This window comes from Rhinichthys klamathensis, unplaced genomic scaffold (genome assembly GCF_029890125.1).
Source record: "Rhinichthys klamathensis goyatoka isolate OS25496 unplaced genomic scaffold, OSU_Roscu_1.1 h1tg000700l_1, whole genome shotgun sequence".
In the NCBI taxonomy this organism is placed as follows: Eukaryota; Metazoa; Chordata; class Actinopteri; order Cypriniformes; family Leuciscidae; genus Rhinichthys; species Rhinichthys klamathensis.
The window spans coordinates 241,574-263,340 of NW_026607123.1; the positions used below are offsets into that span (position 1 = coordinate 241,574).

Sequence of the window (21,767 nt, forward strand, 5' to 3'; positions counted from 1 at the left end):
TTGTATAGTGCTCATTACAATAAACAATCCAAAACAGAATTACAAAAATAGTGTATTCAGTTAGCATGTAACTAGCCTGCTCAGTTATATTACAGTCATGTAATTTCAACAGAAACTGAATATTAAATTTAAAGGGACAGTATGTAAGTTTCTCCGCTAAAGGTCGCTTATTTAAAACAATAACAAAGGCGTAGCTTGATGACACTGTGAATGAGCATGGAATCATGGGAGTTGTCATCTACACCTCCACAAAAAATGTATGCATATTTTATCTCATTCTAATGAAATAGCCGCGAGTGCTGCTGATACAGGTTACTTTATTTGACAAATTAAAATTGTGGGGTAATGCAGCACTGTTTTACTCGGTCAAAACAATCATAAATACATTCAACTGTTGAAAGTTATGTTAAAACGTTACTGTGCATTCACTCGGTGGCTGGTATGAGACACTTGTTGCACATTCCAGTAAGCTAGATCGTTATTAGAATATTATATTATAAAAGCTGGATGACTTTTGTTTTGCTAAATGGCATGAAGTTAATTATAAAATATATTAGATGGTGGAGAAAATGCTGATTATGCAATGTTTGCCACTTGACCAAAATAGTGTTGTCTCTGAGGTATGGTACAAACATGTTACTCGGCGTAAATCAAGGAAATGTGATTCAAACAATAAGACCATAACAATGAATAAGTTATCTGTCGATAAAGGTATCCAAACAGTTGCTCAAAGGTCTAATAAAACACATAATATACTAAAGCATCTTTGGTGTTTCCATGGTTTTTAAGGAACTAGGACCGGAAATCGAGGGTAACGTGGATACGACGTCATTGACAGGCGACGCAATGACACGGGCCATTACACTGGCTAAAATTGCACATTTCTCTGGATTTAAACATTGTTGAAAACATTTGGGATAATGTAAGTACACAACTGAACAAAATATATAATACTGTGCTAGTGTTTTTTTGGGGATATTTTAAAGCAAATATATTTCATATTGTGCCTTTAACATAATTATGGCACATATTTATACTTATACTAACCTGAAGAGGGCGATAGAGGGCATATTCATCACGGAAGATCTGATCATGATGGGTTACACAGTCAAGCCAGCGACCATCTACCAAAGCCTGCCCAATAGCTATGGCCTGAGCCCTGTGTCGGAATAATTGAAAGTTTAACAACATTAACATGTTATAAGTTATTTCACTGTTTATTAATGTGAAGCTGCTTTGAAACAATCTGTATTGTATAAAGCACTATATAAATAAATGTGACTTGTCTCAGAAGAACGCAAAGGAAACAAAAAAACTGTTATAGCTTAAATTAATATTTCTTACCTAGTTGAAATAGTGCCGTTTCGTAAGAGCCAGTTGACCAACTCTTTACCGACAATGCAGTTGGGGTAAGTACGCAGCCAGTACCGATGGTCCTGAAACTCCATCCCTGTACTGTTGTGGCAAATCTTCTTCCATAGATCTTTAAGTTGAGAAGAATCCTACAAGATAATCAGCCATTATAATTATATAACAACATATATAACACATAATATAACTATGCAAAAGTTCAGGAGAGTTGAGGAGGAATCTGTGAAAGACAAGTTCGTACCAGAAGGATCTTTCGCTCCTCTTCGTTGTGGTCGGTCTTGGATACGGCCCGGCTGTTCTGTGGACTAACTGAACTCTCGTAGGCAGGAACCATGGCTGAGCCAGAACGGTCCAAAGACAGGTTGGTCACACTAGCTGACCTTAACACAAGCAATAAATGGATAACATTGTATTTATAGTCTGCAAACATAAGCATTGAAAAGAGTAAAGAATCTTTGGCCAAAATACACCATAATCACCTCTTCCTGGCCGGTGACTTGCCCATATCCTCTTGAACTACTGTAAGTCTGGAACTGAGACCACTGTTCTGAGATTCCTGATGATGACTAGTGTGATCACACACATACACGCAAATGAACGTCAGTAACATCTTAATCGTTTCCCTTTGAAATACTATGTTAATAAATGACAGTCAAGCTTTGCATGAAACAGAGTCACACTCAAGAGCAGCAGCATGTCTTCTCTAGGAGGTCATGCAAAACAAAAGTAACACTAAAACTCACTTCTTCCTCATCCCAATGGAATTTTTTCTATGCATGGAAAGAGAAAGGAGAAAAGATGAGCATTGAGACAGACACACAACACAGAAGGAGCCAGCTGATTAAATAAAGGCGAGCAGAGAGGGTTGAAGTTCATTTGCATCATAATAGTCCTGTGACTACGTTTTACGTAATTTGCTATGTGGGGGGGGGGGGCTTTATAGGAGGAACGTGGTTCATAAAAGAGTAAACATTGGTTTAAGTAGGGGGAAAAGCAGTGTGACTTTGCTCAGAACCTTATTTTGAATAACAATGCACACTGTCTACTCTAAAAACTGTCTGCAAGTCCAAATTATTTGAAGACGCTAGCAAAGTGAATCCCACAAAACATGTCCAGTTCATATTTCACTCCAAAAATAAAAAAGAAATTATATTTTGGATGAAGAAAATTAAGCCTTTTGGGACAGTTAGGTTTTTTTGCATTGTAAAATTACTTTCATGACAATTACGCATTAAATAGTTTACTTTTTTTTATTCCAATTATTCTCAATGACTTTCTCAATTATTAAATCAACTCAATCATAAATGAAAGACTTAAAAATTCTAAACAATTTAATTAATATATTATTGTTCATTACATCACAGTGATGAAATTTGGCCCCAGCTTAATTGATATGATTATAATGTCATAATGCAAAATATCTTACTGGTCCTAAATATCTTACCTGGTTTATTTTCCTTTAAGGACAATACAATGTATTATTTTCTTTTTTGTTTTTCAATGTGAAACATAACCCCAGACATGTTCTTGACAGGTTTCATGCTTTACTCTATTTAAAATGATTTCAACAGCAAACAATTTTTAATGAAGATAAACTTCAAAGAAACAACATATTAAGGTTCACTTTTCTTTGTACATCCCATGATATTTGTTAACTACCAATTTGCTTCTATACTTTTGATGAATCATAAATCATCAGGCAGATACTTGATTAGATGGACCTGGGAGGGCCAATCCTCCTACAGTCCTCATATGAAAGAGATAAACAGCGAGAGAAATGAGTATGGTAAGAAAGCAGTGTTAAAACAGAGCAGGGAAACACCATAGGGATAAGGTAAAGTGAGCAGGAACAGTGGAATAGATAGTGATATGTCTTTATGCCCTGCCCCTTTTCTGTAGTTTTCACCTTTGCCAGGCCAGGTCCTCTTCCAGGAAGATGTTCCGGCTAGCTTTGCGGCCCCCCACAGGTGTGCGTGGTTCGGTGGGTTCCAGCACACACACAGAGCAGGCTGAATCTGACAGAGCGCTGAGATCTTCTCCGATGGAACTTGAGTCAGCTGAGTGAGCGTAGCTCAACGCTATCTTACGACAGTACGTACACGCCCGTAAATCACCTGCAGTAGGGGGATATGAAGCCAAAAGAGAAGTTAGACAACCAACCAAAGTTATTATCGCTACAGCTAAAACTATTAAAACATTTCTGTTCATTAAAATAAGCTGAAATAAAAGAAATTATAAAATATTTGTTGAAAAACATAAACTAAAGGTAAATTAGAAATTACATTTTAGACATGTAAAATGTCAAAAGCACATAATGAAATGATTAAAAATTAACATGAAAATTCTTAAAATAAAAGCTAATTCAAAGTATTAATAAAACAAAAAATAGAAACGTCTAGGACTCTAGGTTACTAATGTAACCCCCCGTTCCCTGAAGGAGGGAACGGAGACGTTACGTCGGACTGATGTCATGGGGTCTCGCCTGGGAGCCCAAATCACCTCCAAGTGGTAACAAAACGAGCCAATGGACATTGGCCAGTGAGATTTGCATGCCGAGTCACACCTACCCGTACATACAGGTAAAAATATGACTGGCATTACTCACTTAATTCATGTTTTGCTGAGGAGTCGAGACAGGGATCTCGGCCATTCAGTGGTGGTTCAGGGCTGTGGCAGAAGGACGTAACGTTTCCATTCCCTCTTTCAGGGAACGAGGGTTACACTAGTAATCCAAACGTTCCCATTCAGTCAGTCACGATCAACGTTACGTCGGACTGACGTCATGAGGTCCCTATGGAAATCGTCATAGCCACTGAACTGTGTTACGAGTGTTGGAGATGCAGATGCTAGCAAGCTGCCATGTGCCCTTTTGGAAACTGCTCTCACAATTGTTTCAAATTTTCAAAAACAACGTATTTGGCCGTCAACAGAAATAAGGGAATGATTATGATATAAAAATGTGTAAATTGTTACATCAAAAAATAAGTCAGTTTAAATCTTGATTCAATATTTATTAATTAATTTCTTTCAGCCCTAATATATATATTTTTTTAAATATCATACATTTTCCAAGGACCCCCTAGAATGGACTCCCTTGAGGGACCCAGAGGGACTACAGTACCCTGAAAATGTCTATGGTTAAATGTTTGGGGTCCAAAACCAGCCTGAATACAAGAACAACCAAAGTAAGATTACAGTTTCTCTAAGAATTCAGTCTGACAGAATGTCATGTTTTGAATAGTTAAGGTTTACAGCGTTAAAATATCTGCAAAAAATCTTCAAAGAAATCAAGGAAATAATGAGGCTTTTTAAGTAAGTACTGATTCCTCCTAAAAGGTCAAAGTGCACAGACAAATTCTTACCTTTTTCAGAATCACACCAGTTAATCCACAAAGTTCAAAATTCACACTACAACCCATTTATATAAAAGGCCAAAAAAACACTGCAAACACACGCAGCATGCTAGAGGTGCTCTTACTCTTAATCTGACATAGCTGCTCGTCTCCTTGTCGAAAGCCTCTTTAAAGAGGCTACGTCCACAAACCAGCGGTCAGAACGAGACCCTCGCTCCTCAAAGCGAACACCCCAACAACACTCACCCGTGTAGCCCATGAACTTGCCAGGAATTTCCTGGTTGCAGCATCGGCTGCAGAAGATTTGGCCACAGAGTCGACAATGGTGACGCCGTCGGAAGGTTGTGAACTTCTCATTGCAGTCGTAGCACTCTTTACACTGGCTGTCCGGCATCCAGTACTGTTTCAGATCACTGTCCTGGAACATAAAGACATGATTCACATCTCTTACATCCAACTGCAACAATAACAAAACAACACTGTTTTATTCTGTAGTGGATTCCATTCACATCTGAATTAGAGATCGACCGATATATCGGTTTACCGATATTTAAGCATTTTCCCATAATCGGGTATCGGTTTTGTAATATCGGATTCACCGATAAACGGCGCCATCTTGTGGGCGTTTTGAAAATTCTGCCATTGCAGCACCGTGTCTGAGGAGAGACGACACAACAACAACGGCGTGCACAGGTAAAGTATATGTAAAAGCCTACTACTTGCTTTGCTTTAATCATTCAACTTTATTTAACATAACAGACATTAATGCACAAATGAGATTTGAGACATATATGCCTGATATGTAGTTTATTTATGCAGCTTGGCTCTGAAAAAAAAAAGAGACGAACTCACGGAGTCACGTAGCCTAATCTACGGTGACGCATTGCTGTCACATACATATTATTTTTTCCACTCAATTATGTCGTAATAACGAGATCTTATGTCGTTAAAACGACATCTTTTTCTCGTAATAACGAGATGCTATGTCGCTAAAACAACATATTTCCTTGGCCTTATAAGGACATGTGTAGTCATGTACAAAATATGCCTTTATCCACATAAAATTGATATAGTCTATCACGCCTTTATCAAACTTCTACGGTTAAAAAGAAAAAAAAAAACGAACCCCTGGCAAAATGAATGGCCCCTGGTCCTTTGATAGCCCAAGTACATTTTTTTACAACATTGTGTTCTTATTTTTTATTAACGAAATGTCTGTATTCTTTATAACAGAAGTTACAATACAATACAATACAAAAATCTTCAAGATACAGCCTACAATCATCACATGTATAACGGATCGTCACCTTATAAACAGTACTTTGTGTGGTGGAATAAGCAATATATAGAAATATATGGTTAGCATCTTAATTTAAACTGTATTTTATTAGTTCATTAACTAATTATGCCAACTCAACTCATTTAATGTAGGCTAAAAGGCTGAAAACTAATTACTTAAATAATGTCAACTATTGTCAACTAAATGTAGGGTATTGATTAGAGTTGCCGTAGACTAAGATTTTTCTAGACTAGTAGTCATTCATTTAAGCAATTAGGACTAATCGCACGTTTATATTCAATCCTGGGTGCATATAAGCCTATAGGCTATAGCCTGCCTATTCCGCGCTCAAGCGCATGCATAAATCTTGCCGCAAAGCACCGCAAAGTTCTATACATTTTATGTGGATAAAGGCATATTTTTTACATGACTACACATGTCCTTATAAGGCCAAGAACATTTGTCGTTTTAACGACATATCTCGTTATTACAAGAAAAAGATGTCGTTTTAATGACATAACATCTTGTTATTACGAGAAAATATGTCGTTTTAACGACATAACATCTCGTTATTACGACATAATTGAGTGGAAAAAATAATATGTATGTGGCAGCAATGCATCACCGTACTAGTCTGTCATGTCCTGTCCCAATCATAGACACAACGACCCCCTTGATTTCAACTAAGAGAATTGAAGCCCAATAGAAGCACTCACTTCCTGATAGCCAAGCGCACTGTGCAGGCTCAAACTGAGCTTGACGACGTAGATGTTACGTGAGCAATCGTTCTGACCTTCTAGTAGCTGTGCCAAGCCAAACCTGAATTGAAATCTGAAACAAATCTGTTGTTGAAATATTTTGTCCCGTTGCTTTTATGAACTCTCTATCTATGGGCTTCTGCCTTGACTTTATGCCTCAATGTCCACCCGATTGCCTCATAGACAGTAAACGATTGCCTACGAGCTTCTCCTCCTGTCTACACGGTAACTTCTCTTCTGTGCGACAGAGAGTCCCGTGGTTATGACGCAATCGTTAGCCTATTTTTACAAAAACGGCTTCTACGGGGCCATAACGTAAGATACAAAGTAATGGAGCCTTTTATACATTGTCGTGTTTCTTTAGAAATAAATAATGGACAAATGGAGTCTTTGGACGCCTCAAATGTAAAGTTATTCGCTGTCAAAGAGACGCCAAAATGAATGGGACTCAATGGAATGCTAACAGCAGGTGATAGCCAGCTACAATGGCGGCCCCCCAGAGGAAGCTTCAGTTTCCGGCGGATGGATTATCCCCTTGGTCCCAATAAAGACGTAACTTCACATGAATTAAAGCTGCAGTCCACAGTTTTTCCTCTTTGTCGCCATCTCTGTTCGAAATCTGCAATTGCAGTCATTCGCGGAATTATAAACTTTACGTGAGTTGTACTTCGACACGGCACAGCGCGGATGAACACAATGTTTGAGGAGGGTGTGCAGCTGTCAATCACCGCGCCGGTGTGGATACTGGCATTCAGAATCACAGATTATTCTTTTTGGAAGTATGACCAACATAAGAATTTTCACCGGAAAAATTCATCTGAACAAGTAAGAAACATCCACTTTTGTTCTGGTTCTGACATTGCAGTAAATCGCGCTGATTAAATCTAACAATCGCTTACAAGTTATCATATCACGCAAAACCGTGCAAATTATACTTTGTTCTCAAATTGTTAATGACGACAACGTCAGCATTGCGTGACTACATGAAATGTCCTTCCGATATTATCCTTGTTTTCGCATGGGCCGGTTGCAGGCTCTTTTTTTCTGTAGCCACTCCGAAGTCCGAACGAAGTGTTTTGCATTTTACAGCGGGTGAATCTGTTGTCACTTGTGATTGTCGTTTGAACCTTTCTGGATCCGCCATCAAATTGATAAGTTTAATTATATCAAGTGCTGTGAGAAAAGGCTATAAATCTCCACCTCCAACATCCTCACACGCAATATAGCTTATACTAGCCGAGACTCCTCCTTTATGTGTACAGATGTGACGTAAAGACGCAAAGACATGCTCAAGCACGGCCACTGCATGAAACTTTGAACAAGATTCACTTGTTTAAAACACCCTAAATTATATTAGCATTTACTACATAACCATTATTTCGCTAATACACATCTAAATAAATACAGCTCTGTGGAAATTCATTATTTATTATCTCCACGAGCGATCGCAGTTGAGTATAAACAGCGCTTTGTCAGAAAGCATTTCATGATCTAGACCAGTGGTTCTCAAACCTGTCCTGGGGACCCCTCACCACTGCACATTTTGTATGTCTCCCTCATCAAACACACCCAATTCAAGTCCTGCAGTTTGTACTAATGAGCTGATAAGTTGAATCAGGTGTGTAAGGTGAGGGGAGACATGCAAAATGTGCAGTGGCGAGGGGTTTGTAGGACAGGTTTGAGAACCACTGATCTAGACCGACAAAAACATTATTAATAATTCTGATAACATACTGGTTGAGAAATGCAATGATGTATATGCTGTTTTGTTTGTTACCTTCCTGAAAATGTATTCCAGCAAATATTATTCAGTGAATTATGGTGCGTTCACGTGCTATGGTAATTATGGTCAATACCAAAAGCCGACGTGGAAAATGCACACCCCCTCATGTGGTATTTTCCACTGGGGAGCTCGTAGAATATTTTGATGCACAAGTTGCCGAGATGAGATAACCTTTGACCTTTTCAAAATGGCGGAGAGCAACGCGAGACTCGTGAATGGTAAAAATATGTACTATTCATGATCTAGAAAATATACAGCATATTATTTACCGTTTGAGTTTTGATAAATCATTTTCTTGCTGTAGCAGATGACTTAAGCAATCTAAAATAGTTTTAGCTAAATAACAGGTCTGGATCTCCATCTTTTTACCACATTACGACAACAAAAGCACATGAACGCAACACACTGGTAAATACAGTACCAGTTCACAACTGGAAAATATCATATTTTCCATAGCAAGTGAACGCACCATTAATATTACCCAGCGAATTATTCCTCACTCTTAAGCCTATTAAACGGCACATAAACCTTCTAAAACTGTTTAAAATGAAATTACATTTCTGCAAAGTTGATATGACTCCCGTCATTTATTTATTTTCTCCATTTGAAAACATTAGACTTTTCACATTTATTTAGCCTATTGTTAACATTAATGTTGCTGCTGATACTTATAAATGATATGTATAATTTATATATAAACAACATAAATAATGTAAATAATATACATATTTTTGTTGTAATTTGAAGATTTAATTTAACATGAAAAACTGCTAACTTTCAACACTTGTTTTGTTTTTTAAGATGACTGAAAAGAGGAAAAATCTAAGTGAAGTATGGACTTACTTCACTCAGTCAATGGCAGGGGTGGTAGTTTGCAAAGTAACAGTGCACTTTATTTTTATTTTTTTGCACTCAGACCCCTCTATTTATTGGTGTATAAATTAGTTGGGGTTTTTTGTATGTAAGGAGGGAGTGATTGTTATAAATAAAATTATTTGTTCAGTTCAGTTGTGTGTTGTAATAAATGTGTAAAAAACAGAAGTATAACAGTAAATAAATATCGGTTTCTGCATATCGGTTATCATCCGGCACATAAACATGCAAATAATCGGTGTCGGTTAAAAAAAATCAATATCGGTCGATCACCAATCTGAATCATTGCTTCTTTTGTTTATAAGCTTTGAGTCATTTGTATAGAAATTTTCCCACTTAGTTCACTGGAAATCAATACCTGACTTTTCCCCTCCATGATCTCCTTGAGTCTCTTGAGGGCTGTGCGTAGCTGGACAGCAGTTCGGGGATCGTGGTTGCCCAGAGGGGCTTCTGATTTCCGTCGACCCTCTATAAATGCAAAGAAACACAAGCACCAGTAATGTACAAATTAAGATGTTAAACCTACTCTAAAGTACAATATGCAGGTGAAAATACATGGCACACATGCTCATTCAAAGCCAAAGCTTGCAGTGAAATATCCACCAGCACTCTTGATCCCGTCAAGGATAGCTTATGTAAGCCGGCATAGGCCAGAGAGTATTCTTAGGATTTTTTTTGTGGGATTATGATTCTCAAGAATAGACTTAAAGAATAGAAGCATATGAAATTACTAAGATCAACCACTAAATGTTCAGTTCACAGCACCAAAGGTGTCGAGCAAGAACTTCAGGCAGTCCGTTCGGCACACCCTTTCACATGCAACAAATGTGGTTCATTTAAAACTATACACTGCAAAAACTATTTTCTTAATCAGTATTTTTGTATTATTTTCCAGTAAGCACATCTAAGTATCATTAAAACATGATACATTTACTTGAGAGTAAGATAAGATTCTAAGACTTGTTTTCAGATAAAACAAATTTACCTTGACTTAATTGGCCAGTAGTTTAGCTATTTTGGTATTTTTTACAAAGCCAATGTGGTAAGAAAAATAGACCTAATTAAAGATATAGTCTCTGCAAACAAGCCTTAATATATTTGATTCTCAAGGACATTTATCTTATTAATTTAAAGATGTAAAGAAAAAAATACTGATAAAGAAATTCCTTTTTTTTTAAGTATACACATATACTCCAAATCAGTGCTGATCAATTCAGATAATAATTTCAGGGAATTGTTTCAGGGAAATAAAAAAAAGAATCCTCACCTTCCCACTCCACTGTGAACAGAAAGGAACATAAACACAACTTTAGCCTAAAAGATTTCTGCACATGTGATAAGTTTATCGTTTTAATTAAATGCAATTAACACCCCCAAAATCATCTTGTTTGAAGCTTCCAAATAAGTGACGGTTCACAATACTCATTTCCCACTCAGATTTTTGCCATAACTCCAGAATGTAGTTTTACAGGTTTAGCGTTACACAGAAACAAAATTTCATGGATTTCCTGAATTGTTGCCTGAATTTTCACTTACAGAAATGTCCAGTGGCCCTACTGAGAGTGGTATGGATCATTTGAGGGCAGAGTCTAGCCTTTGAATCAACTGTTATCTTCAATGATAAACCCTGTGAGAACCAGGCTGCAGTGACTAGTCATCAATCAAAGAGACCAATGATAGGGTTGCCTTTTCTAACTCTAGCAGGAGCATGTTTTAAAGAATTCAGAACGATAGTTTTATCTACAGTAAAACACATGATTTTAGCATCGTCTTCTATAGAAGAATAGGGTTACTGAATGTGACCGGGTCAATATTTCATCCCAAAATCAAAAGATGCAATGTAAACAATTCTAAAACCTGGATGTTAATTGTGGACAGATTAAAAGACATGTAAAATTGTTTTTTTTGTACCTGAAGCAGTGGATGTTCTTCGGAGAAGCTCCGGATGTTTCCTGTGGGTTTCAGAGCCATGTATGGAATGGGAAGGACTTGACCAGTTGTGCCGTGGCCCCTGCGGTGATGATGAAGCCGATTGACTTTTCTCTGTCACTGAAGGAGGCCGTCCTTCCTCTGAATGATTGAAACCAACAGAAAAGCTTGGTCAGAAGGTAGAAGATTCATGAGGAAATGGTGGATTTGGGTAGAAATTTTGTGGTGATTGTCTGATTTTAAGAAAGAATTTGCATTGTGTTGTCATTTCTTCTTTTAATTTTCTTATTCCGAAATCATTTTTCCCATTTATTAATTCTATACTTTTATTTAATTGCTTTACTTTCACTTCTGTACAAAAGCTAGACTTACCAAGCTTAGCAAGCTTTTTTGCTGGTGCAATGTTAGCACCTGTTTTTTCTAAAAGGAATGAAAGGGAGAGGTTAGAGAGTTGATCGCTATAAATGTAGTTTGAATTTTACAGATAATCACACTGATTAACTGTAAATCAAGACTAATATTAAAAGAAATGTAATTTGAATTCCAGAAACTTCTCTTTTGTAGTACATCAGATTTTTCTTCAGCTCCAATGACTTGATGATCGAATATATTACCTAAAAATAATCATTAAATAATGTCCAACACAAATGCAACTTCGTTATAACAGGGCAAAAGAGAATCTGTGTGTCCCATACTTATAAAGGCTGAAATTTTGCTAAACCTGTTCGATTTTCTTCCTTTTCTTAATTAAGTACACATACAGTTTAAAGTTTCACTACTCTAAAGTGTTCTTTAGAGACCATCATTTATTCAATCATCTATTCCTGTCAGTCCTATGAACAGTTTGGAGTAAATTTCCTATGCTTTTATAACTTAATTTTAATAATTCCCTTTTCAGTTGTGTACTGCAATGCTTCTAGCAATAATAGCCTGCTGTTGATACTATACATAGGGACAAAAAAAACCCAACAACAACATGAGAGTAAAAGAAGTCGTCGAGTGGAATGCACACTGTGTTCTTGGCACATCTCGAGCACTGTCACATGACTCTTCAATACAATTCCCTGCTCTGCCATTCGGGAATTTCCAGAAAAATCCTGTACTCTCTAAAAGCAGAATGACTACTACATAACCTTGAACTTTTATTTAGGGGTGCTCCGATCAGGATTTTTGGGGCCGATCACCGATCGCCGATTACTGGAAGCTGTATCACCCGATACCGATACCGATCACCGATTACAGGGTCTTTTTGAAGACTTCTTTTTATCATGTAGCATTACTTATTAAACTATATTTAACAACAATGTACATTAAGTATTACATTTAAGAGAAGACAATGCATAATGAATTGACACCTGTGTGTTTATTTGGGTTGGATACATTTTTGTCATTGGTTGTTGCGTTAAATCTTACCCAGATACAATAGTGCTATTTTCTGATTGGCTATTGTGTAGCTCGACGAACAACACCAGAGGAAATGCGCTTGATTCATGCCGGTTCCACAGTGAGAGCGGCGCGGCCAGAGTTTTGGCCGCTGCGGCATATTAAATATATTACAAATAGTTTTTCAGCGTGAGAAATACAATGTGTGGCGGGAGAGCGTGACAAAAGACCGAAATGAGTGACTGTCACGCTCAATGCTTGACACTTGAGAGCCCTGTTGTAGAATTGCCAGACCGGTGAAGCCATTTTTACCAGGGCGTAAAAAAATCGTCTCGCGAGTTTTGCGTCATCTGATCGGCTTTTCTGGATCGGCCTTTATAGAGACCGCCGATCACACATCCCAAAGCAATTATCGGCCGATCATGATCGGCGACCGATCAATCGGAGCACCCTTACTTTTATTCCAGAAATCAAAAGTTACTCAAAAGATAAAAATGATTGCAGTTAAGGTTTGGTGTGTACAGCCATCAGTTAATACAAAATACTATGCATCCAAATAAGTGCTATCGATCCATTAAAAGGGACTACATTCAGATAATTGCATAAAGAAATGCAATGAAGGGGCATATCCATGAATCAGTGTTTGATGACAGAAAACAAACAACTTTAGCCTAAAAGATTCTGATAAGTTTACAATACTCATTTCCCACTCAAATTCTTGCCATAAATCAGTGTTTGATGACAGAAAACAAACGGTGAAACTTTGAAAACAAATGAATGATTTATAGACTTTAAAAAAGAAAAGAAATGCAGGTGCAGATGTTGAGTACAGCATAATGGCGAGAAATAAATGTGTTTCACCTTTGTTGAAGCGGAACAGACTGACGAAGGAGCTGTAAGCGGAGCGCAGGGGCGGCTCGTCCTGCTCGGGGGTCAGGGGTTTGAAGTGCGTTAGATGGGAGGGACTGGTGGGCGAGAGTGGCGCCTCAGAGCTCCAGTCCATCGCAGCCTTGTCTTCGGCAGCCATGTCACTGCCCCTGCGGGACAATTCAAACCAAACCAATTCCAAATACATTTATTTAATGTACATTTGATTATATTTAAATGCTGAGGTGGACAAATAAATTACTAAAAAAGTTTTTAATTGAAGTAAAGCATATTTTGATTAAAGAACAATGTGTTTAAACATGTTTCAAATAACAATTCAAAGTGTTTAAATACATTTTTTTACTGTTTTTTTTTTTTGGCCAAGTGGTAGGCAAAAATATAATATCATATATATATTTTTTCTTTTTCTTCAGGAAAATCACAATTCACGATTTTATCACGATTCTTTTTCATGTTGGTTTTACTATTTTGCAAGTGACTGAGCATTACAGCCAAACAAATGTCCCTATTTTAAAAACAAAGCCTTACAAGGTAACAAAATAAAAAAGAATGGCAGAAATTTAGGCTAAAGTGGCGAAGATAAAAATCTTTGTCATTATTTTCTTTGTTATTAAAAGATAAGAACAAAGATACACATTAGATATAGCCTACACAACATATAATACACAAATTAAATAAACAGTGATTTATTTTTTTCTGCTACAGTAGGTGCAAGCATTCAAAAAAGAAATTAAATGAACAAATATAAAAATAAAACACTACATAGACTTCACGGTATAAATTATACATTGATACTTATTAAAGCTACTATTAAAGTTCTCAGAGCAGTGAGTGATTGATTTTCTCCTAGTTTATAGTTGTTTTTATTAACATTAAAGGGATAGTTCCCCCCAAAATGAAAATTGTCATCATTTACTCTCTCAAGTTGTTTTAAACCCAAATAAGTTTCTTTCTTCAGTTGAAAATAAAAGTTATTTTGAAGAATGTGGCTAACCAAACAGTTGCTGTTCCCCAGTGACTTCCATGATAGTATATATTTTCCTACCATGGAAGACAATGGGGACCAGCAACTGTTTGGTTAGCCACATTCTTCAAAATATCTTCTTTTGTGTTCAGCACAAGAAATAAATTAAGGTTTGGAACAACATTAGAGTGAGTAAATAAGGACAGAATTTTCTTTTTTGGGTGAACTATCCCTGGCAGCATGTTTACTTTTAGGCTACTGTCACTTTAACGGCATGGACATCGGCATGGACACCGAAACGGAAACACGACGACACCGGCACGGACACCATCATGATACGGGCACCGGTGTCATGTCGGTGTCCATGCCGGTCTCCGTGAGTAAGTATACCCTATCGATTGCCATTTATAACAACAAAGTCATGTTTTATGTTGATACAAAAAGAATCATGAAGCTTAAGTCAAAAATGCATTTATGAAATATGCTCCTTTTGCAGCCGGATCATTTTTAATGCGCTCCGTGTCATGCTTCTTAGTCCCACTTTATATTAAGTGCGCCTTTAACTGCTATGTACAAACATTTAAATCAATTGATGCACTTATTGTGTAAATAAATGTTTTACATTATACTTATATTTAAAAAATGCCTGCAAATTAATTTCTGTAAAGACATCTATAATTCCCTTACCCCAACAGTTTTTTTTTATGTGAACAGAAGTTATAAAGACACATAATATAAAGTGTGATTTATATTTTTCTTTACTTGATATGATAGTGGCATCTAACTTTTATTTTTATTTTTTTTATCATGAAAATTTTTGAAAGTGTAAAACATCTTTACCTTAAATCTTTATCTAAATTAGAACAATAATTTAAAAAATACAATAATAATAGATAACCTTAGCTTAAATGTATTATTTATTTAGCTTAAATAATTTCTTTTTTTTTTTTTCATATAGCCTAGGCCTAGGGACATTGTTGACTTTTACAACTAATTTTACATTAAACGGGTTTCTACTTGGATGCTTGTATGAACTTTTACCTATGGCAAGTTTATACGTAGAATTTTTAAATACAATAACAGGTTTCCTAATTTTACATTGGTTGTATCTGACATGTAAAGTGTACCAACCTACCCATACTTAAAAAGTAGCTACTTTTATCAGTATTTAAAAGAGATCTATAAACCTATAAACTTTTCTCTCTGCCACAAGGATCAATTGGGGTCCTCTGGATGCTGCATTATCACACTTAGTCGCTTACTGTTATTACTTTGTCAATTCATAATAAATAAAAGACCAGTTGCACCAACCTTACATTTGAAATTTTACAAATTGTCTCAACAGCTTTAAACCTACTTATATTTATACATTGTGTTTATATGAAAGGTTTCAAACATAAAATTATGCCATAGTATTTTATTTAGAATTTCTTCTTCTTATTATTATTACATTTTGAATATGTTGCAAAAATAATTAACTTCACAAATATCCTTAAATAACCCCACAGAAATAAATTTGATTTTGATTAAGAGGTACACGTTTGATAAAATGCTGCTGTTTCATGCTATTGATGTCTTTATGAATGATGAATCCACATTGCATTCTAAACAAAACCTCTCTGATATCAAAGCAACTCTAGGTTAAAGGACAAGTTTATGGGGAAGTCAGTCATGTGAACTATATAATGTTAACCTCACTATAAAACACTATGCAGTAAATGAGGACATGTGATTACACAGGATTGCTGACTACAGAACAAAACTTGACAAAAAAAATTACAATGAAGACTAAGAGAAGGTGACCTTAAAGTAATAGCTAATCATTTATAATCTATTATCCACTGATTTTAAAAACAGGATTGCCACTTTAAAGTAACTGCCTGTATGTGACCAAGTGATGTGTATAGAATAATGGCTCAAAAGGGCCGGAAAACGAAAACATGAGTTTTAATATGTCATGTGATTCCCTGAGAATTGTACTATGGCGAAGGCCTACGCCGGAATACTAATTATTCTTTTAATACTGACGTTAGCGGTACCACCATCCAATCAACTAACTGCCCACCTGACTAGTACCACATATACTAACGTCTGCCTTTCACGAAATCAGGTAAGTGTACTAGTGCAGCCTTCACGGGCTATCGGAATTATCGTGAATAGGCCTACTTGTTTCTTGTTAAAAATAAAAATAATATAAACAATTGGACATGAATAGCCTTTCAAGTCAATATTTGAAGACGATAAGCTCGTAACCACGACGTCAGAAGTGGGAGGTAGGAAATTTCCGATAGCACGCGAAGGCGTCATTCAGGAAAAGCCTTCGCCATAGTATGACAAGTTCGCATTCCGTGGCGTTTATTATACTTTTTATCATATACGTTGAGCTAACTTTACGACTGCTGCAGAGCGTTAACTCTACGTATAGCTATGTGCATTACCATTACAAAGACGGCAGGAAGAGTGTTATTATTTTAGAAAACTCAAAACACAAATCATGTGTGAAGTGGATGAGAAAAACTATAAATAGGTTTAGCGCATTGGAAAATGCACATTAGCGAACATGCCGACACATAATAGAATACTATACAGAGCGAATAAATACAGATGAATACTGAGCTGTGTCACATTTAAGCTGTGATGATGCTGTTATCGGAGAGTATTTCATTCATTTAATTTGCTAGGCATATAATTCACACACATCAGCTTTGCTTGTGGTTATTTTACATAATATATAACTTACACAATATATTTAACACACACAATTATTTTCTAACAACAACGTCAAATTTCCTGTTTACATTTATCAAAGGCCCCCGGTAAAGTTAGCAAAGCTAACGTTAGCTGTCTGATAACTAATATTATTAACAGCATACATGTATCATAGCATAGCATAAATCTTAGTCGTACCTGTGCCGTCGTTTTTACACCATGTCAATGTCAGCTGTTTAGAGATGTCATTAATCCTTAATGCATTTAACCAAAAGACATTTTCAGTTAATTCCACCCTTGTGATGTTCGGCGACTTGATCAGACCCGCTTAGTCGATTCAGAAAGTTCGTGTGGTGTTATGATAGTGCCTCTCGTGATCAGGCATAGCTAATCGATTAAAAATAGGCCTGTCATTTAAAAATATTAATTATATTTATATACATTTAATTAAGCTTCTAATCATGAATTTAAGAGTTCATAAATAAATATATTTCATATAAACAGACAGAATGTGTAGATAAAATGCCTGAATCTCATGTTTGTTTGTTCATTTATAGGAGTCATCACGATCCCATGTTCATATCTGGTCATATGTCAGACACATGGTCAGACATTATTGGCTTAATGCTTTTATTTAGATTTAGAACTTGTACAGGTGATGTGTATCGCACAGAGACAGTAGGCTATAAAAAATAATAATAAAAAAATAAAAAATAATTATCACAAAAAAAAAAAGAAAGAAAAACATTAAAACATATTTTTTTTTCCAGTCTATGATTAAAACATTGACAGTTACCCCTAGTGGTTATGATTGGTATTTTGCTAGCCAAATAATTAACTTGTCCAAAGCAGTAGCAAAGAACATTTAACTCTAGCCTTATAGTCATATAGAAAACATCTTTACGAATTAACTTAGATTTTAACATAGATTTGCACTCTGTCTTGCAGAATTACGCTTCGTCTTCAGATGTAACTTTGTGTTCAGATTTCGTCTTCTCATCACATTCCTTCCTTTCATTCCTTATATTAGCAGACCGTTCATCCTCATTTCTTGCAGTTTTCTTGTTCTCTACCTTTCAGTGTCTGTCAGCTGAAATGGGTGGCAAGAAGGATCTCTTTAATAGCACAGAAAATGGAAAAACTCAAGTCAGAGTATGCATTATAATGTATATATATATGTATATATATGCACGAATATGCATAAATAAGTAGACAAAAATGCATCAAATAATTATTAATTATGCATACGTAAATACGTAAATATCTGTACATTTGAGTTATAATTTGCCGACCTGTGCGGTGTACAGCCGCGGATATCTCCCTATATTCTCCATGAGCTCAAGGTTTTTGAGCCACTGCTCGCGCCACACTTGAACGCTGTGACGTGGCCTGCATGTGGACAAACGCTGAAGGATACGCTGATTCTCTTTGGTGATGTGAAACAGCTCCTGCAGTCTTTTTTCTGAGCCAAGACTGCAACGGAAGCCATAAAGTGCAATATTTAGATATGACTGAATATCATGTAAATTATTAAATATGTAGCCTAATATTAAATTGTTGGAAATTGTATACCTTTTCTTTACATAGTCATTTCTGCAGTCAACTCCGCCGTTGGTCTGCATTATATGGGCCATTTTATCGAGAAGCATCTGATTTTCTCTTTCGATTCTCGAAACCCGTTCCTCTTCAAGCTGGATATGATAGATACGAGAAGGATAGGCCTATATGACATTTATTTACTTACAAAGCATGTGTTTCCCATGCTTTCCTTGATAATTCTTTTTTAAAGAATTTCCCTTTGATAATTTTCGACGGAAATGTCGGCATCTGGTGGTCATGAAACGATGTAGTTCAGTTGTCCTACCTGTCTTTTCTTAAACTTGACAAGTAGATGGTCATAGGTTTTCGGGGGAGTAGTGTTGATAGTTGATTTTGCGGATTTAACCTTGAAATAATATGCATATGCTAACATATGTTATACAAAGAAGCACTTGTGTAATCTCAGTCAATTAAACATGTATTTTTTTGGCCATGTCATATCCCGTACAAAAATGTAGGCCCATTGTACTTTGACAAATAACATGGTATCAACATGGTTCTCTATGATATTTCAAATAATGCCATTGAATAACCAAAAACATATTACCATGGTACTGTGTCCAAAATAAACCAGCAATTTGCCATTTTACCTTGTTCCTGTGCATCTCATAGCAGTTTTTGTCCCATCTGTATTGCAGATATTTATTAACACAGGGCAAAACAGGTTGGTAAGCTTGATATTGCATTTTTTTTTTTTTGCTTCGCTGTAGCCTGAATCCAGCTGCACCAGAAACCACAATGAACAGAGATATGAGTTCAGCTTGAGTTTTGAGCTAGTCATGTGGTTGTTGCCATGGCAGCCATTCAGAAAGAAACAGCAGCTTAGTCTACGTTTATGAAATGATACTCTCACTGTAAATGGGTCCCATTCATTCAGTTTGATGAACACTTATTTTCCTAAACGCATCCTAAATAGCTTTGCCTGCCTTTTGCCTCTTATCCAAACTTTCTTAAGAAGTTCAACCCAGCAGCACCATTGAGAGGGCACCCTCACCCATTTAAAGGATGGCCTACATAGTGTCCTTGTCCGCTATGAATATTCTGTGTCCTGCAGGGCTCTTGTTGTTTTAGCAGAGCAGCATACATGGAAAAGCTGGAAGCCCTCTAATATACTGTGAACCCAACAGAATTTAAGCAACCTTAATCATGTAACCTTTTAAGAGGAAGCACAGATATATGCGTGCGTCCATATGCAAGTAAAGGCTAATGTTATGTGATGTTTTGTGTTTTCTATCCCAAGGACATTGAGTGTGGAGATTGTAGCTTTCATTGCCTTTGTGATTCATTTGACACTTAGCTCCACACACACACACACACACACACACACACACACACACACACACACACACACACACACACACACACACACACACACATACACACACATATCCCTAGTATTGTGTCGGTTTTAGATTCATTTGAATTATTTGACATTCAGCTGGTTTGTTTACCTTATATAGTTGTATGACGAGCAAGGATATTAGCCTTTTGCTTATGTTAATATAATGCCTTTATAGTAATAGTTTAAAACCTGACAACAGTTGCTTAGTTACTTTGATGTCTCTGTTGTTCCACTGTGGTTCATGCAAACGTGACCTCTACTGAACTGCAGTATGTCACTCCAAACAGCAGTGATTATGTTCATATAATGATTAAATGAGTGCAAATTATTCTCTTGACTTTTGGTTTGTATAGCAGTGAGTCATCTCTTGGCCTTTTCTTCAGAAATGTCTTATTTGTGCAGGTTTATGAACTGTTACAGTATTGAGAGTGGTTTACAGGGTGTGATGGTCTGAAGAGTGCAATATCACTTGTAAAGTTTCATCGCCTTATTATTTCTGCTCGATATTACAGCTTCTCTGTTTAATTTCAAAATTCATAATTCTATCAAACATTAGTTATCTGATGTATAGGTACAGGGCTACTGTAGTTGTCACACTTCTTATTCCAGTGAAATTGAATGCCTGCAGAGTTGCATCACTACATGTTTGGTTGGTTTCTTTCGATGACTTCCTTTATTATTAGCCCCTCATTCTCAAATGAGGTCTGAGTTTATTGCCTTGAAAATTGCTTCATGAATTAATCACTGGCAATAAAATGTTACGTGTCTAATTTGTACCCTAGCTGAGTAATGACACATACTACTGCTAGCAGGATTACAAGATGGCAACACTCAGGAGACAGTGACGCCTAGATAGTGCTCTTTCTATTTAGCATTTTGTTAAAGGAATAGTTCTTTCAAAAATGAAAATTCTGTCATGATTTACTTGTTGTTTCAAACCTGTATGACTGACTTTCTTCTGTGGAGATGTTCACAGTTTTCCGAAGGATGCATGTAGTTCACTTGTATGAAATATGAACTACTTTTATGGTGTTTTTCTGTTCCATGGAAGAAAGAATGTCATATTAGGAAATGAGAACAGAATATTCATTTTTGATTGACCTTTTCCTTTAAGATGTTCTTCCTTCAGATATAATCTAAGTGTGTCAGTTTTGTTTTTGCCAGGATACATTTGAAAATGTTCAATCTTTCCCTTTCTCACCCTTTATAACCAATACAGACAAACGTCTTGCTTTATTTTACTGTGTTACACATATTGTTACTATGGCAGCTTATCACATCAGATATACAGTATGAGATATCAGAGACGAGATTTATCATGTTTTTTTTCAGGTTCCAAACAGGCAAATTGACCTGCATTGTATTGAATAATTAAAGAAAAGATTAATGCAGGGCATACGGGACAGAAATATGCAAAATATGCATAGTTAACCCCAAAGCAGAGACATTAGTCTCATAACTACCTTGCGATTTATCAGACAGTAACAAAGAGCCTTTCTCTGTAATGTGCACACTTTGTACAATTTGGCAGTGGTT

General features: G+C 36.4%; 2 protein-coding genes across 4 annotated transcripts in view; both read right to left on the reverse strand.

Annotated features, from left to right (window-relative positions):
• pikfyve (phosphoinositide kinase, FYVE finger containing) overlaps window positions 1-17,637 on the reverse strand; it is a 30,277-nt gene extending 12,640 nt beyond the window's left edge. For 2 of the 3 annotated variants that reach the window (XM_056242153.1, XM_056242152.1), the window contains exons 1-12: window positions 17,489-17,637; window positions 13,591-13,766; window positions 11,719-11,766; window positions 11,329-11,487; window positions 9,776-9,885; window positions 4,971-5,142; window positions 3,278-3,485; window positions 2,115-2,141; window positions 1,851-1,934; window positions 1,613-1,751; window positions 1,345-1,502; window positions 1,048-1,159 (exon numbers count right to left, since the gene is read on the reverse strand). In XM_056242153.1, coding sequence (XP_056098128.1) covers window positions 1,048-1,159; window positions 1,345-1,502; window positions 1,613-1,751; window positions 1,851-1,934; window positions 2,115-2,141; window positions 3,278-3,485; window positions 4,971-5,142; window positions 9,776-9,885; window positions 11,329-11,487; window positions 11,719-11,766; window positions 13,591-13,756 — 1,383 coding nt within the window. In that variant the 5' untranslated portion in view covers window positions 13,757-13,766; window positions 17,489-17,637. The remainder of the gene's footprint in view (window positions 1-1,047; window positions 1,160-1,344; window positions 1,503-1,612; window positions 1,752-1,850; window positions 1,935-2,114; window positions 2,142-3,277; window positions 3,486-4,970; window positions 5,143-9,775; window positions 9,886-11,328; window positions 11,488-11,718; window positions 11,767-13,590; window positions 13,767-17,488) is intronic. The other variant, XM_056242154.1, reaches the window with a different exon arrangement.
• A 517-nt stretch (window positions 17,638-18,154) lies between these two features.
• cfap97d2 (CFAP97 domain containing 2) lies at window positions 18,155-19,645 on the reverse strand. Its single transcript, XM_056242146.1, has 5 exons — window positions 19,480-19,645; window positions 19,155-19,235; window positions 18,863-18,981; window positions 18,583-18,763; window positions 18,155-18,405 (listed from the first exon to the last, which is right to left on the reverse strand). Exons 1-5 carry the CDS (start codon window positions 19,573-19,575, stop codon window positions 18,367-18,369), a joined length of 516 nt encoding a protein of 171 aa, XP_056098121.1. The 5' UTR covers window positions 19,576-19,645; the 3' UTR covers window positions 18,155-18,366.
• Window positions 19,646-21,767: the final 2,122 nt, after the last annotated feature.

What these genes read in the sequence shown, in the direction of transcription:
- cfap97d2 (XM_056242146.1), bottom strand. Translation starts at nt 19,575, where the DNA reads ATGCAATATCAAGCTTACCAACCTGTTTTGCCCTGTGTTAATAAATAT. An exon ending in TCAAGTTTAAGAAAAGACAG is followed by an intron (nt 18,982 to 19,154) that starts GTAGGACAACTG and finishes TATCATATCCAG; the next exon opens with CTTGAAGAGGAACGGGTTTC. An exon ending in AATGACTATGTAAAGAAAAG is followed by an intron (nt 18,764 to 18,862) that starts GTATACAATTTC and finishes CTTCCGTTGCAG; the next exon opens with TCTTGGCTCAGAAAAAAGAC.